The sequence below is a fragment of the Electrona antarctica genome (genome assembly GCF_951216825.1).
Source record: "Electrona antarctica genome assembly, chromosome: 12".
NCBI classification, from domain to species: Eukaryota; Metazoa; Chordata; class Actinopteri; order Myctophiformes; family Myctophidae; genus Electrona; species Electrona antarctica.
Genome location: NC_136793.1, coordinates 36095114 through 36108500, shown reverse-complemented (window position 1 = coordinate 36108500; position 13387 = coordinate 36095114). Strand labels below are relative to the sequence as shown.

The 13387-nt window shown below is 39.8% G+C and overlaps 2 protein-coding genes across 2 annotated transcripts in view; one reads left to right on the top strand and one right to left on the bottom strand.

Moving 5' to 3' along the window:
• Positions 1 to 9877, top strand: part of slc4a5a (solute carrier family 4 member 5a) — a 29069-nt gene extending 19192 nt beyond the window's left edge. The window contains exons 15-23 of the mRNA XM_079516461.1: positions 778 to 891; positions 1407 to 1568; positions 2668 to 2846; positions 3130 to 3202; positions 3801 to 3869; positions 4316 to 4489; positions 5351 to 5512; positions 5771 to 5832; positions 9341 to 9877. Of these exons, the coding sequence (XP_079372587.1) occupies positions 778 to 891; positions 1407 to 1568; positions 2668 to 2846; positions 3130 to 3202; positions 3801 to 3869; positions 4316 to 4489; positions 5351 to 5512; positions 5771 to 5832; positions 9341 to 9509 (1164 nt within the window). The 3' untranslated portion in view covers positions 9510 to 9877. The remainder of the gene's footprint in view (positions 1 to 777; positions 892 to 1406; positions 1569 to 2667; positions 2847 to 3129; positions 3203 to 3800; positions 3870 to 4315; positions 4490 to 5350; positions 5513 to 5770; positions 5833 to 9340) is intronic.
• Positions 9878 to 10433: 556 nt separating this feature from the next.
• ogfod2 (2-oxoglutarate and iron-dependent oxygenase domain containing 2) lies at positions 10434 to 13094 on the bottom strand (the record flags this gene model as incomplete). The annotated part of the gene is made up of 5 exons (XM_079516967.1): positions 10434 to 11252; positions 11677 to 11934; positions 12146 to 12270; positions 12392 to 12491; positions 12990 to 13094. Coding segments are annotated over 5 exons (846 nt in total), but the record flags the coding sequence as incomplete, so codon positions are not given.
• Positions 13095 to 13387: the final 293 nt, after the last annotated feature.

Here is a 13387-nt window from a genome sequence, read left to right as displayed (position 1 = left end):
TCTCTCTCTCTCTCTCTGTGACTGTGAGACTGACACAGATGCGGTCAATAATATATAGCATAAATAATAGGCCAAATATAACACTTTACCTCTATCTGTGATCAGCTCCTCACACACATAACTCCTCTCTCGTGCATGCCTGCTCAATCTCAGCAACTGTTTGCGTGCGTGCGGGCTGCAGATCGGCTATTTTTGGAGAAGAGATTTATAGACATTATGTGCAAATATAAAATAGCTGTGATTTATATGTAAGTGGTTATGGTGAAATAAACCATTAACACTGGTTAGTTTGGAGGGGGCGAGGGGACTATGACATCACCGTTTCAGCAAATTAGGCGGCATTTGCTATACACACGGAGACGAGAAAGTCGCGTCTCCAAACTTTCCCACTCTGGAAAGTAGTTTCAAAATTAGCCGTTTAAGTCCCCCAAAACGCCGTCTCCGTGTGACAAAAAGGGCAGATCGGCTAATTACTTGCCCGAGAAACACCGAAATCGTCCTCATCTGGATGGCCCCTTAAAGGCCCAGGGGGCCGTCACAGTCTCCTCAAATATCTGACATGCTGCTCACATAACAATCCTGCCTCGTCACATGATCTGACAGGGAGAAAATAAGCCCTCTATCACTCCACACCAAGGATATTTGACACACTCGGCATGGTCCCACTTTTGATTCTGAGGAGGAAATGTAATGAGATTTGGTGGTTGTCATTTTAATCGCCCCCCCTCCCCTCTCTCTCTCTCTCTCTCTCTCTCTCTCTCTCTGTGCTATCATCAGATCAGGAAACTCATAAGTGACTTCTCTATCTTCATGTCCATCATGACGTTTGTGGGACTTGATATGTTGGTTGGTCTAAAAACTCCCAAACTAATCGTTCCCACAGAATTAAGGGTACACTTTTATTTTTGTATTTGTTCAATGTTTGTGAGTGTAAGATTTGTGGCTTTTACTTTGCTTTATATATTTACTGTTTTACTTCTATATTTCCATCATGTCTTGTTTTTAGTTTGAAGTTAAAGGTCATCTATAAAGGTTTATCTAAGCAATAAGACACAGCACAGCTGTGCATGCCTTGACCGTTAATGACGATATCGAATAATCTCAAGAGTTATATTGATTTTATAAAACACTTAACAAACGACAATTTAAATCAAAGAAATTATTCCAATTAATACAGAAACAATTTCTATACAAAAATACATTTCAAAAGAAAATAGTCCACGGCTATCAAACAATTCAGTTGCTACCCCCTGTAAATGCATGAAAGCTCAAAATGTTAAGATTGCCATTGTAAATGTGAAATTAATCAATATTGAGACTTTATAGCCATGGTATGGTTATTACATGAGAGTCAGATGAGTGATTTGACTAACCCAAAATAAACATTATTATTGTATGCCCTCTAGCCGACTCGCCCGGGCCGTGGCTGGCTGGTGATGCCGTTTGGTAAGAACCCATGGTGGGTATATGTGGCTAGTTTTGTTCCTGCTCTCCTAGTCACCATCCTCATCTTCATGGACCAGCAGATCAGTGCTGTCATTGTCAACCGAAAAGAGAACAAACTCAAGGTAAGGCTGTAGTACTACATGTGTTGATGACATAACGATTAAGCCATTTGCCTATGGACAACTTGTGTCCCAAGGTGACCTAAGATTAACGTTTTATATGAGCTGGTGTGTACATCTTTGCCCACAAACAGCATTTAAGTCTTTATGACAATCACCCCTATTCAAACTGGCCAAAAGGATAAACAAAACACCAGAAATTACCATTTGGAGTTAACTTCTGTGTTCAGCCAATCCCCAATGGAGAGTTTATGTAACTGTGGCACATTGTTAGTATTGTTTCAACATCATGCTACTGGTGCATGAACTTATACATAACCTTCGCAAAGACTGCAATTATGCACAACACAGCACCGGATGCCAAGAAGCACTAACAAGCTATAAGAATAGATAGCTGCTGGATAATTCTTTGTAATAATGGGGTAATAATAGCAGAGAGGAGATCATCACCCTCAAGTGACAGGCAGTGACTACTCATGTGAAATGATGCCAGTGATGAAAGTGGTCCTCGGTTTCTGGGCTTCCACTGCTAATAAATGTTAAAGCTGCAATCTGGAACTTGTTTTAATTAATTGCATGTTGTTTTAACCAATCTGCATGGTAGAGTATATTAATACAATATAATTATCGCATTTGCAGTGGTTGGAAATGGTAAATGGTGCATTTATATAGCGCTTTCATCCAAAGCTTTTCATAGATTCACCCATTCCATTCACACACACATTCATACACCGATGGCAGAGGAAACCATGCAAGGCACCAACCTGCACATTGTGAGCAATTAGGGGTTCAGACTTCAGAGTCTTGCTCGAGGACACTTTGACACTAACTCTGGGGGAGCCCAGTATCGAACTGGGAACCTCACGGTCCAACTAGTCACTCTACCCCTGAGCCACTGCCTCCCCTGGTCTCCTTACCCTTCCATTGAGAAATGTGGACCCTGGTGTGAAGTAGGACGTGGACGCCTATTCGTTGACAAGTAGTACTGCATGAAGCTCATAAGATGTAGGTGTTTTCTTTAAAATGGTGCATTGTTTAATGCAAACTAGTGATGTTGAAAATTACCAATCAAACTGTTTGATATCGATCTTTCCCTGAGCAGAAAGGCTGTGGTTACCACTTGGATCTGCTCTGGGTGGGGGTTCTGATGGCAGTCTGTTCCTTCATGGGTTTGCCCTGGTACGTAGCAGCCACCGTTATCTCCATCGCTCACATTGACTCTCTGAAGATGGAGAGCGAGTCCAGCGCCCCTGGAGAGGCGCCCCAGTTCCTGGGGGTCAGGTCGGTCAACAGAACACAACAAGAAGTAGACATTTTCATGTGACAACAATTAAACTCGATATTTGATGCACTTGAATTTTTTTTAAATGATAGCTTTTCTAAATTGAATTATGTTTTAATTCATGCTCCTTCTCTGTCTATATGCTGAGTTTCTCCCTCTCTCTCTCTCTCTCTCACACACGCACGCATGCACGCACGCACGCACGCACACACACACACGCACGCACGCACACACACACACACACACACACACACACACTCTCTTTCTCTCTTCAATACATAGAGAGCAGAGGATGACAGGCATTTTGGTTTTTGTTCTGACTGGAGTCTCCATCTTCATGGCACCCATACTCCAGGTAGGGACACATAGCAAATCACATACCGCCTTCACTATCTCTAATAATACTTATTATTATTTAGTCCCCACTCATTTGTGGTATTTTCATCACTGTACAATAGCACATATGAGATATTTTCTCTACATTTATTTACCCATCCTAACTATCAGCAGGGGACACTTTAATACAGCCCCTCACACCCAGGGAGCAATTAAGTGTCTTGATCAGGGACACTTTGACATGTCTGGGCGGACCCAGTCTAATAGCAGACAGTTATATTTTGTCAAGATACCAAGTTACTTGTCCTTATATTACAATTGTGGTATAAGAAGTTAAGGTATATCACTTCATCAGCCAAAGGACACTGTCCCTTACTGAGTCAGCTGTAAATACTGCTGTAATTATCCTGCATAGAGTAGGCTACCACAGTTTTTTCATAAATCCATGTAATCCATGTATATGTGAAAATGTGAACCCCTACATGAGCCCATAGTACTATGCGACTGTACAAAACTAATTCAGATAAAATATGATTCTATTGCTAAATGCAAAACTTATGCTGAATCCAAACAGTAAAATCATTTGATTTGATTTCCATTCCTTTGTTGTGTTGTAGTACATCCCAATGCCAGTGCTGTATGGTGTCTTTCTCTATATGGGTGTGGCTTCACTCAGTGGCATCCAGGTATGGTATGCTTCATCATCAGCAAAGTAGTACATTGGCTGTTTTGCTTGAAAAGCTTTTCTCAGAGACACAGCTGCTGTGGAGGCACAATTAACGTCATTGGTGTAGTTCAGTGTTTTTTTTAAATGCAAGGATAGATGTGAGGTGATAGGGACAGTTCCGTCAGGATGAGCAAGTCTCTTTCTCGCTTTGTCAAACCGGCTGGTGCAGAGAGGCCTTTGAGGAAGATGAAACAGGAGTTTAGCGCCATTCTGCATTTCACCAGTCACATGTTTTACATTTTGACATGTAGCATTTACATTTAAGAAGATTTACTCTTTACATATTATCAAGTAGCTGAAGTAGGTAACCGGTCTGTATTCAATTCAGCTCTAACTTAGTCTAACTTATTCTGATGTATTCTCTCCCAACACCAATGGTTGCCTGGTCCCTTTCCGATCCCAAAGTTCTGGGACAGGCTGAAGTTGTTCTGGATGCCATCCAAACACCAGCCAGACTTCTCCTACCTGCGTCACGTCCCCCTTAGGAAGGTGCATCTCTTCACCCTGGTCCAGATCATCTGCCTGGCAGTACTCTGGATCCTCAAGTCCACAGTTCTGGCCATCCTCTTCCCTGTCATGGTACGCAATGCGTTGTTAAGCTTGAAAAACTGTCATTTTTGTCGAGTGACACCGTTGCATGACAGTGCAGACAGTTGGATGTTTTACATGGTGTATATATACATAAAATATACAGTATACTGTATGTACTGAATGTTGTACAACATGTTGTATGTACAGTAATACTGTATGCAATGTACACCATCTACATCTAATGTACAAAAATACAAAATAAACAATCGTACTTTCCAGACATTGGTAATTGGTAATGCTTTGGTCGATTTCTCTGAGGTCTATGTGTATACCTTTTATTGATGCCCCAAAGCGCAGTGAGCCATGCATAACACACACACACACACACACACACACACACACACACACACACACACACACACACACACACACACACACACACACACACACACACACACACACATAATTGAATCAGAACAAGCTGTTCAGTGCCGGCGCCAGGCACAAATCAGCAGGGGGGCATACTTTTTTTCAAACCCCTCTATGTATAACAAATACTCGCCTATTAACAGTGATGCATTACAAAGGGTATAGGCTATACAATTAGGCAGCAGCAGCACCAACAACAAACAAACAAACAAATACAATTATGTTCACCATTATAATTTCTTCTTCATATTACCTTTTATTTATATTAACTATTCAATTCATTTGAAATGTATATATATTTATAATAATCATGAAGAACTTATTTAACATTTGTAAAACATAGTAAAATATTGGTATAGGGTAGGGTACTACTGACCAATCTGGACCGTAGGGGCACAAAGTCCAATCGGGGGGGTGGGGGGGGGGGGGTCAATGCCCCCCTGTAGAGCCGCCACTGAAACTGCTGTTTGTTGTGTTTAGATCCTGGGCCTGATGGGCGTGCGTTTGGCACTCGACATGATCTTCTCCCAGCATGACTTGGCTTGGCTGGATGACATCCTACCAGACAAGGATAAGAAGAAAGTTGATGACAAGAAGGGGAAAGACAAGAAGAAATCTAAGCAGGATGACAGCGATGATGAGGTGAGGAAATACAATGCAGGCTTCTGCTGCCTCCTGCTGGTGGTAAAGGATCATGACATGTTTATAACATCTGGTCTTTTGCGCGTGTGTGTGTGTGTGTGTGTGTGTGTGTGTGTGTGTGTGTGTGTGTGTGTGTGTGTGTGTGTGTGTGTGTGTGTGTGTGTGTGTGTGTGTGTGTGTGTGTGTGTGTGTGTGTGTGTGTGTGTGTGTGTGTGTGTGTGTGTGTGTGTGTGTGTGGGTGTGTGTGGGTGTGTGTAGGACAAGTGTCATGATCCCTACTCCAACTGTCCTCCCACCTCAGAGTCAGAAGCGGATCGCAGGTACTGTGTCCTCAAACTACACATCCCCTACAAAGACCTGGTCCAACCCGATGCAGCCCAGTCGGAATGGGCCGCTCAATGCCGGCCTGGGCTGAGACATGCACCTTGATATACAGTATACTAAAGCACTCAATTATACACAATGCCACTTGCACTCAAACATCACTCGATACAGTACATCACTAAGTAGTAGTAGTCTCATTGATTGATTGATTCTTGAATACTTTATTAACAGTTTGAAAATAGTACAGCGGTACGATCATTATTCAATGATGCTAAAAGGGTAACACAAAAGGGCTTGTTTCCATTGTGGTCCTATGTATTCGATTCATCAATTATTGAATATAAACCGTAGGAATGCATCAGATTCAGATACATTCCACCTTCATGTTAACCATTGAGTCAGTATGTCCTAAACCGTTAAAATGTTATTACTATTTAAAAAATAACATAAATAGTGAAAATAGCCGATCTACAAGGGCCACAAGCTTGGGAGTTTGTAGTATTTTCACTACTTTTTTATTTTTTACTTTGCAGTTGTAAATGTAAAAATCACACCCGTGACTGTGAACTGAGTGGTGTAAGGTATTATATAGCCTGATCAGCTCTGACGTAATGAAATCAGCTCTGACGTAATGAAATCACACCCGGGTGAACTGGGTGACCGTAGCAACCATGCTCATTTTTTCTGCACAGACTAACAAAGCCAGTTGTAGGAGTGGTTTACACCACTCAAAAAGAACCACCGCTCATCCGCTGAAAAAACTTAAGTGAGGTGCTGGAGCCACAAAGGGAACATGAGAAAAATAAAGGGAAGCTCCGCACACTCAGATCTGCGCACAATCAATGTATTTATTTAGCAAGCTTTTGGTCTACTGACCTTCTTCAGGTATTACTTTGCAGTTGTACAACGAGAAAATTTAAATATTGATATATGAGGTTTCTGCCCGACAGCAACAATATAAACCACTCAGCCACTCACAGGTCTACCCACTTGAACATTGCTTGATATAGGCCTACTCTGTTTGGCTCCATTTTGAATAATGTATTATTTTTTACAATTAATACAAACAGTATTTACATTGGTAAAGCTGTCTGATTGACACCTGCCACAGTTACATCTCTGGCTGATCTACTGTGGCCTCACGTAGTGATAGGTACTAATATCACTCACTACGTGGATATTAGTCTTGTCCCTCTCAGTGTTCGAATTTATTTCGCAATGTCCCGCCCCATATTTGAATACTGGGTCCTCGTTCCAGACGAATCTGGTTGGCCGTCACCATGTGAAGTCCCCCCACAATTGAGAGGGGCCAGACTTAATCTGCCTGGGGCAATATGCATTGCAATGGAAGCTGGCTAGATCTACTGTCCTTGAGATCAGACTCATTAGATGCTAGCAAGCAGTTAAAATACGCACAGTTCAGTCAGATAACTCATGAATAGATTGAACACATATTTATTATAGAATGAGAATACAAGTGTGCATATAATATTTTATCTTGGCGTTCGGCTCTGCTACATTTTGCTCCCTGCTCGGCACAATTCTACAACCATCATTAACCATTAAGAGCAGGGAGATAGATATACAATAACAACCCCCCCATGGCAAACAGTGCGTAACACCACCAGGAACGCATATGCAGAGGAAGGAACGCAGGAAGAATCCAGTATTAGGTGATCTTAAATACCCCGCCCAATTAGTCAGCTGATTGCCACGTCAGCGAATGACATGTGGGTCTTGCATAACACTGAATGAGCCCCTCGAGTATATCTCTCCGCAAGCTACGTATCATTAATTCATGTTCTTGATTTTGTAGCTATTGAAGTCCAGTGATTTGTAATTTGTTAATTTATTTGTGTGTTATTTAATTGGACTGTTCCCATTCGTTTGCTTGTTGGTTCTTTTAGTTAATTTTTAGTGAATTAATTAATTGATCACAGTCAAACCACACGCACGCACGCACGCACACACGCACGCACGTGCGCACGCACGCACACACACACACACACACACACACACACACACACACACACACACACCTCATACGGCAATTATGTCTCCGATGTCTCTGATTTAATGTTAGGGCTGAGGTGGTATCCCATAATATTCTACCCTCCTCTCCATGCACTTTAAGGCAATGCAGATGTATGTGACCTAATGTGCTGTAAATTCACTATCCTTGCTTCTAATTTTACTGTCATCTGTGAGTTATCAAGTCACCATAGTTACAATACAATTATTTAATGATGTGTTTTAATATTAAGATAGGCAGTGACTGCTTGAAAAAGGTTATAAACTGTGGTGATTTCAAATTAATTTGATGTATATTTTCCTATTTTATTGTTTCAAGACCAATGGTGGGGGCTCTTTGTTTAGAAGAAATGTCTGGAATTCAAATAGATTAATAAAACGTGTTGTCTGCATTGATCTAGTCAAGTCTATTTTGTATTTAGTATATATTTGGTCAGAATTTTTGTTTTGTTTGTTCAATATTATTAGTACTATATTGTTTTAGTCTGTATAAGTCCTGAAGTGGTTTGGTTGTTTCTTTTCTCTGTGTGTCATTTATTCACACAGCAAATTCACTTTATGTCTGCCTAAGTATGACATAAGATACTTGACACAAAATTATGTGAATAAGGTAAATATATCTGCTTAGCATTCAGTCCATGATTTTAACAATGGTCAGTTGAATAATGGTCCACTATGCTGTAAGGAACCTTAATAAATATTTTAAGCTTTGAAGCTTATTTCAGTGTGCGGACCCTATCTTTTTTCTATTATTAACCTCGGCCCGGCATCTTGCATTTAGTTAGTGGACAGTGGCGTGCACAGATAGACACTAGGGGGTTCTAGAGCACCCCCTGCCCTTTTGGCAATGTGCCCTTTCAAAAAAAAAAAAAAAACACTTTTTCCTTTTTTTTCTTATTTTGTACAGTTACACTGTACAGTATGTGGACCATGGTAACATTGATCAATTCTTGATAAAAAGCTTCTAATATATTATTTAGGCCCCACGATATATTATTTAGGCCCCACACTTTGTGCAACGCGCTGCACAAAGTGCCCTTTTTTCCACTTGAGCACCTGTCCCTCTAAATGTCTGTGCACGCCACTGTTAGTGGATGTCCGTGCTCTATTGTATTTTTCCAGTTGAATAATGGACATCACCAAGACCAGCTTTTAGCACATCAACGTGAATAATCATATTGACTTCAAACCTGCCCATCATGTCTGCATTGCTTTGAAAGAGGCATGGTTTGGAACTAACAGATACACAGAATCCGTATTGTGGGGAAAACATTCGCAGGAAATAGCCGATACATCGCAATTTGTAGATTGGTATTTTCAGCGAAGATATTTAATGAGTGACTGGTATAGAGCCCTGAGGGACTCAACGGTCAACCAAGTCCAAGGTTTAAGTGGTTGATGTGGACTGTGTATTTTGGCTGTGGGTCTGTACGTATGTAGGTAGTATGATAACTGGACTTGCCCGTTCCTCAGCATCACTCTGCACCTGAAGATCTCCTCCTGCCCGACTGCAGCAGTGCCCATGGGCCCAGGGATGGCCTGCCCCGTGCCCCAGGTCAAGATTGAGATGGATTCGGATTCATACTCGGACACCGATCACCATGACGATCGCCGACGTCATGGCAGCGAGACGACACTGTAAAGGAAGTACTGTATGACGGGTGCTGGATCTCACGCACAAGTACATAGTGTATATACTATACTGTCTGGGACTGCAATCAATCACTGTGCATGGCACAAAGAAAAACAGTAGGTCACTGTTTGGACTGACAGCAGTAAGTGTACTGACACCTCATTGAGCTGGGAATTACACGTAGGCCTACTTGAAATTAAATCAGCATTATCTTGCTATTAATCTTGTACAAAAGTAACACACTAACTTGTATGATTTAGCAGAAATGGCTAGGATATGAGGTATGGGGAAGAATATGAGTAATATATTCATATATATTTAATAATATATACAGTATACATTGTAACTACATATTTAATCATGTTGCAGAAATGCAATAGTTCTGAATCTGAATCAAACTTGAAATCGGTGTCAGCTGACCTCAGAAGTCAGAACGCAATTCCCAAATCAAACTAAATGAGAGTATGTCGTCTAACCTCCAGTTCTGATTCAGGGCCATAGAATTGTTGGGGGTACAGAATCATTTGAGATGAGATTCAGATTTCAGAAGTGTTAATCATTAGTGTAAAAGAAAATTGTAAAAAACAAATACATATATAATAACTTAATACTTTCAACAGAAAGTGTAATTATCTGTTGTGAGCTTGTAGAGCTGCAATTTCCACAATTTATTTATTTTTATATATGAAACATTTTAAACATGGAAAAATTAATTTATTGTGATTATCTCAAAAAGAATTGCGATTAGGCGATAATGTAATAATTGTGACAGGCCAACTGTCAACAAGTCAGCTGGGGAAAAAAGAAAAACCAAAGATTTTGTGATGCTTATAAAAGTTGAACTCAAGAATACATTTGAAAAATGATACACAAAACAGCCCTCATTATTACAGAATACTACACACTGTACTATCCTCAGTGTTTATTTAACTGAGTGTTACAAATACATTTAAATTAACAATTTCACACGTAAAAGCACATTCTTATAGGACATTCTTGTATCGCCATGTTCATTGTGTAATTATGAATAATATAAAGGTTGTGTACATGATTTTGTCTTCATGATTGTTCATCCTTAAAAGAATATTCATTCTACCATTACTGAGAGTATTGTATTAATTGTGTTATGTCCTGATTTCACCATAACAGACTGTATGGTTGTAATAATATATAATTATATATATAAATATATAAAGCATTTTACAAAAGAAAATCAAATTAACTTTTGACATTATACTGTACATTTACCAGTACAGCACTGGTGCAAATACATGATAAGCACATTGGGGTGACATTACTTTAACAAAAGCAACTGGTGCTGCTTAATCCATGAACAAAACTAATAAAGCTCTTCAATAAAGTAGCTACTGTCAATTAAGGCAATCAACAATAGATATACACATTGCCTTTATGAGACATCTTTGACTTGTTTTTAGAACACAAGTACAAATATCCATTCATTGTTGGTGCCTCTCATAAACACCTGTGACACCATCATGTTAAGACACATGATGGTGTCCCTGAGTCATTAGTAAAACCGTCTGCAAAGCCCTCTCCTTCCAACAGAATGGGCTGTTTGTTACACATTGGGCAGAGTTTGTTGCGTTCCTGCGAGGCTCTCATCCAGATGATGAGGTTCCAGCGCTGGCCAGAAGAGATTGGCAGGGCCCCATGCATGTGCTGGCCCCTGTGGAGGAGCCCCTCTGTCACCCTGTGTTCAACCTCTGAGCACTCAGTCTCACTCAGAGGCACCTACAGGAGGCAATAGCAAACATCTGATGTATTACAGCGATATTACAGGACCGTAGGTAGTGTAATTGAGGAATGTTATGTACTTTAGTACTTTAGATTAGAGTTACCTGCATGTATTTTTTGTAAACGATTGTTTTTAGTATAGGTAGATAGATATAAGGCCTAACCACCAGGGACTGGGGTTGCAAATTATCCTCGGCTATAAACCCGCCATATACAATGCTTTTTATAACTTGCTGGTACAATGTTTTTATAACTTGATACATGGGTTTACATGTATCATGTATTGTACATGTATTGTCCCTGTTAAATAACCATATCAATAAAAAATAATAAAAAGAAAGGTTTAATTGTGCAGGACCAGGTGTAGGTTAATGAAACACTGCACATTTATTACAAAACAAAAATGGATTGAAATGATCACCTCTCTCATATCACCAAAGTAAAGGTTGCCATCACTGAAGTCCTTCCCCAGAGACGCGTTGAGTGTGACCTCTGCATTGTCATAATGGTAGCTAAGGTCCAGGTCTTCATGCATATCATACTTCACCACAAAGGCCTTGTGGCTGTCCAGAAAACCCCCTCCACAGTCTGGGAAGAGCAAGGACGTAATCGGACGGAGATAATGCACACGGAGAGGGCTGATGAAGCCATGGTCAAACCCAAGTTCATTGAGAAGGATCTAGATATAGGAAGAGAAAAACATTTCTACAACAGATTACAACGGCACTCTATTAACCACATGAACCCTAGCATCCCTATTCTGGGCAAGTCATAACAGAACATTTCACAAAAATATATAAGGTTTAAGTGGTTAAGACAAAATGTTCTGTGGTGCCTTAATTTCTTATACTGTTCAGAACAGTGTTAAGACAATACTACCCCGTTCGTACCCCATAGTTGTTCATGGTGTTGGGTCTTCCTTTAGGGGCTGAAGAATGCTCAAAGTGATCCAGCTCCTCTATCAGTGCATCACAGAAGCTTTTCTTGAAAACAGTGAAGCGATACACCCTTGGAGCTTTAAAGAGATAGGTAAAATACATTTACTTAAAGCATTTTTTTATGTGATTGAAATGATTAATAACAATATTTTTCAATTAAGAAAAAAACTTTTTTTCTACTTCTCATTCTCAACTCACCTTTCTCTACTTGTAACAGACTAAGAAGTCCATCTCTGCTGGCTTCATTTCTCCTACAATAGTCAACAATCTGTTTGAATTCCGGGGAGAGATAGGATTCCTGGAAACAGGTGTTATTTAGATGTTTTTTCTTGCTAGCAATGGATATGGTTGCTTTTGGACAGAAACCTTGTCTTGTATCCAAAACGTACTTAGCAGGAAACAGGCACATTTACCAGTGTTCCAATGGATTGAATGTAGTTGTTATTTGGTCACATACTTTTGTTAACACAATATTCCGGACGCTTTGTGAGATTTTAAACCTTTATTATTTGTACTACTTTTTTGTGACACTGTCACATGATGAAGTGCATTCATTCATTTCATTTATGAAAAAAGAAAAAACATCAAAACAAATGGAGTTTTGATTGATTGATTGAAATATTTATTAACAGTTTGCAGAATTACAGTACATTTCAAAAAAGACTGTTAACTGTGAGTGGACGACCCAATTAAGCATTGCACTTGTTTACAAGAGGGTCCACCTTGGAGATACAACGTTTCTGCCCAACAGCGTTGGGCATTATTTTAAGTAGCATTAACAATGTCTGAAATCTACCTGTAACTGGTAGATGTGAGGATGGAGGGGCTGGTAAATGTTCCTTATAGCTGCAGCTCTCTCAGCAGACTTCACACCAAGGAACCTCCGCCTGTCCACTTCTTGTGAAATCTAAGTAGTAGGGGTGCAACATTAAATCAAATCGATTTAGTCGATTATAAATAAATATCCATTATAAATTATCTAATAAATTAATAATCCCTATTTTGGGCTTTTGTAATAATAATTGGCAAAAAGTTTCAAAAAAAATCCCCCAAAATTCTAAAATAGTAAAAATAGACTGACGCGTTGTGAGCTTGTAGATTGGTTATTTTTGCACTACGAAGTACAAAATAACAAATACATGGTTAATAGATTTGTTGATACGTATAAAAGAAACTTGCCTTTTTAAGGACATC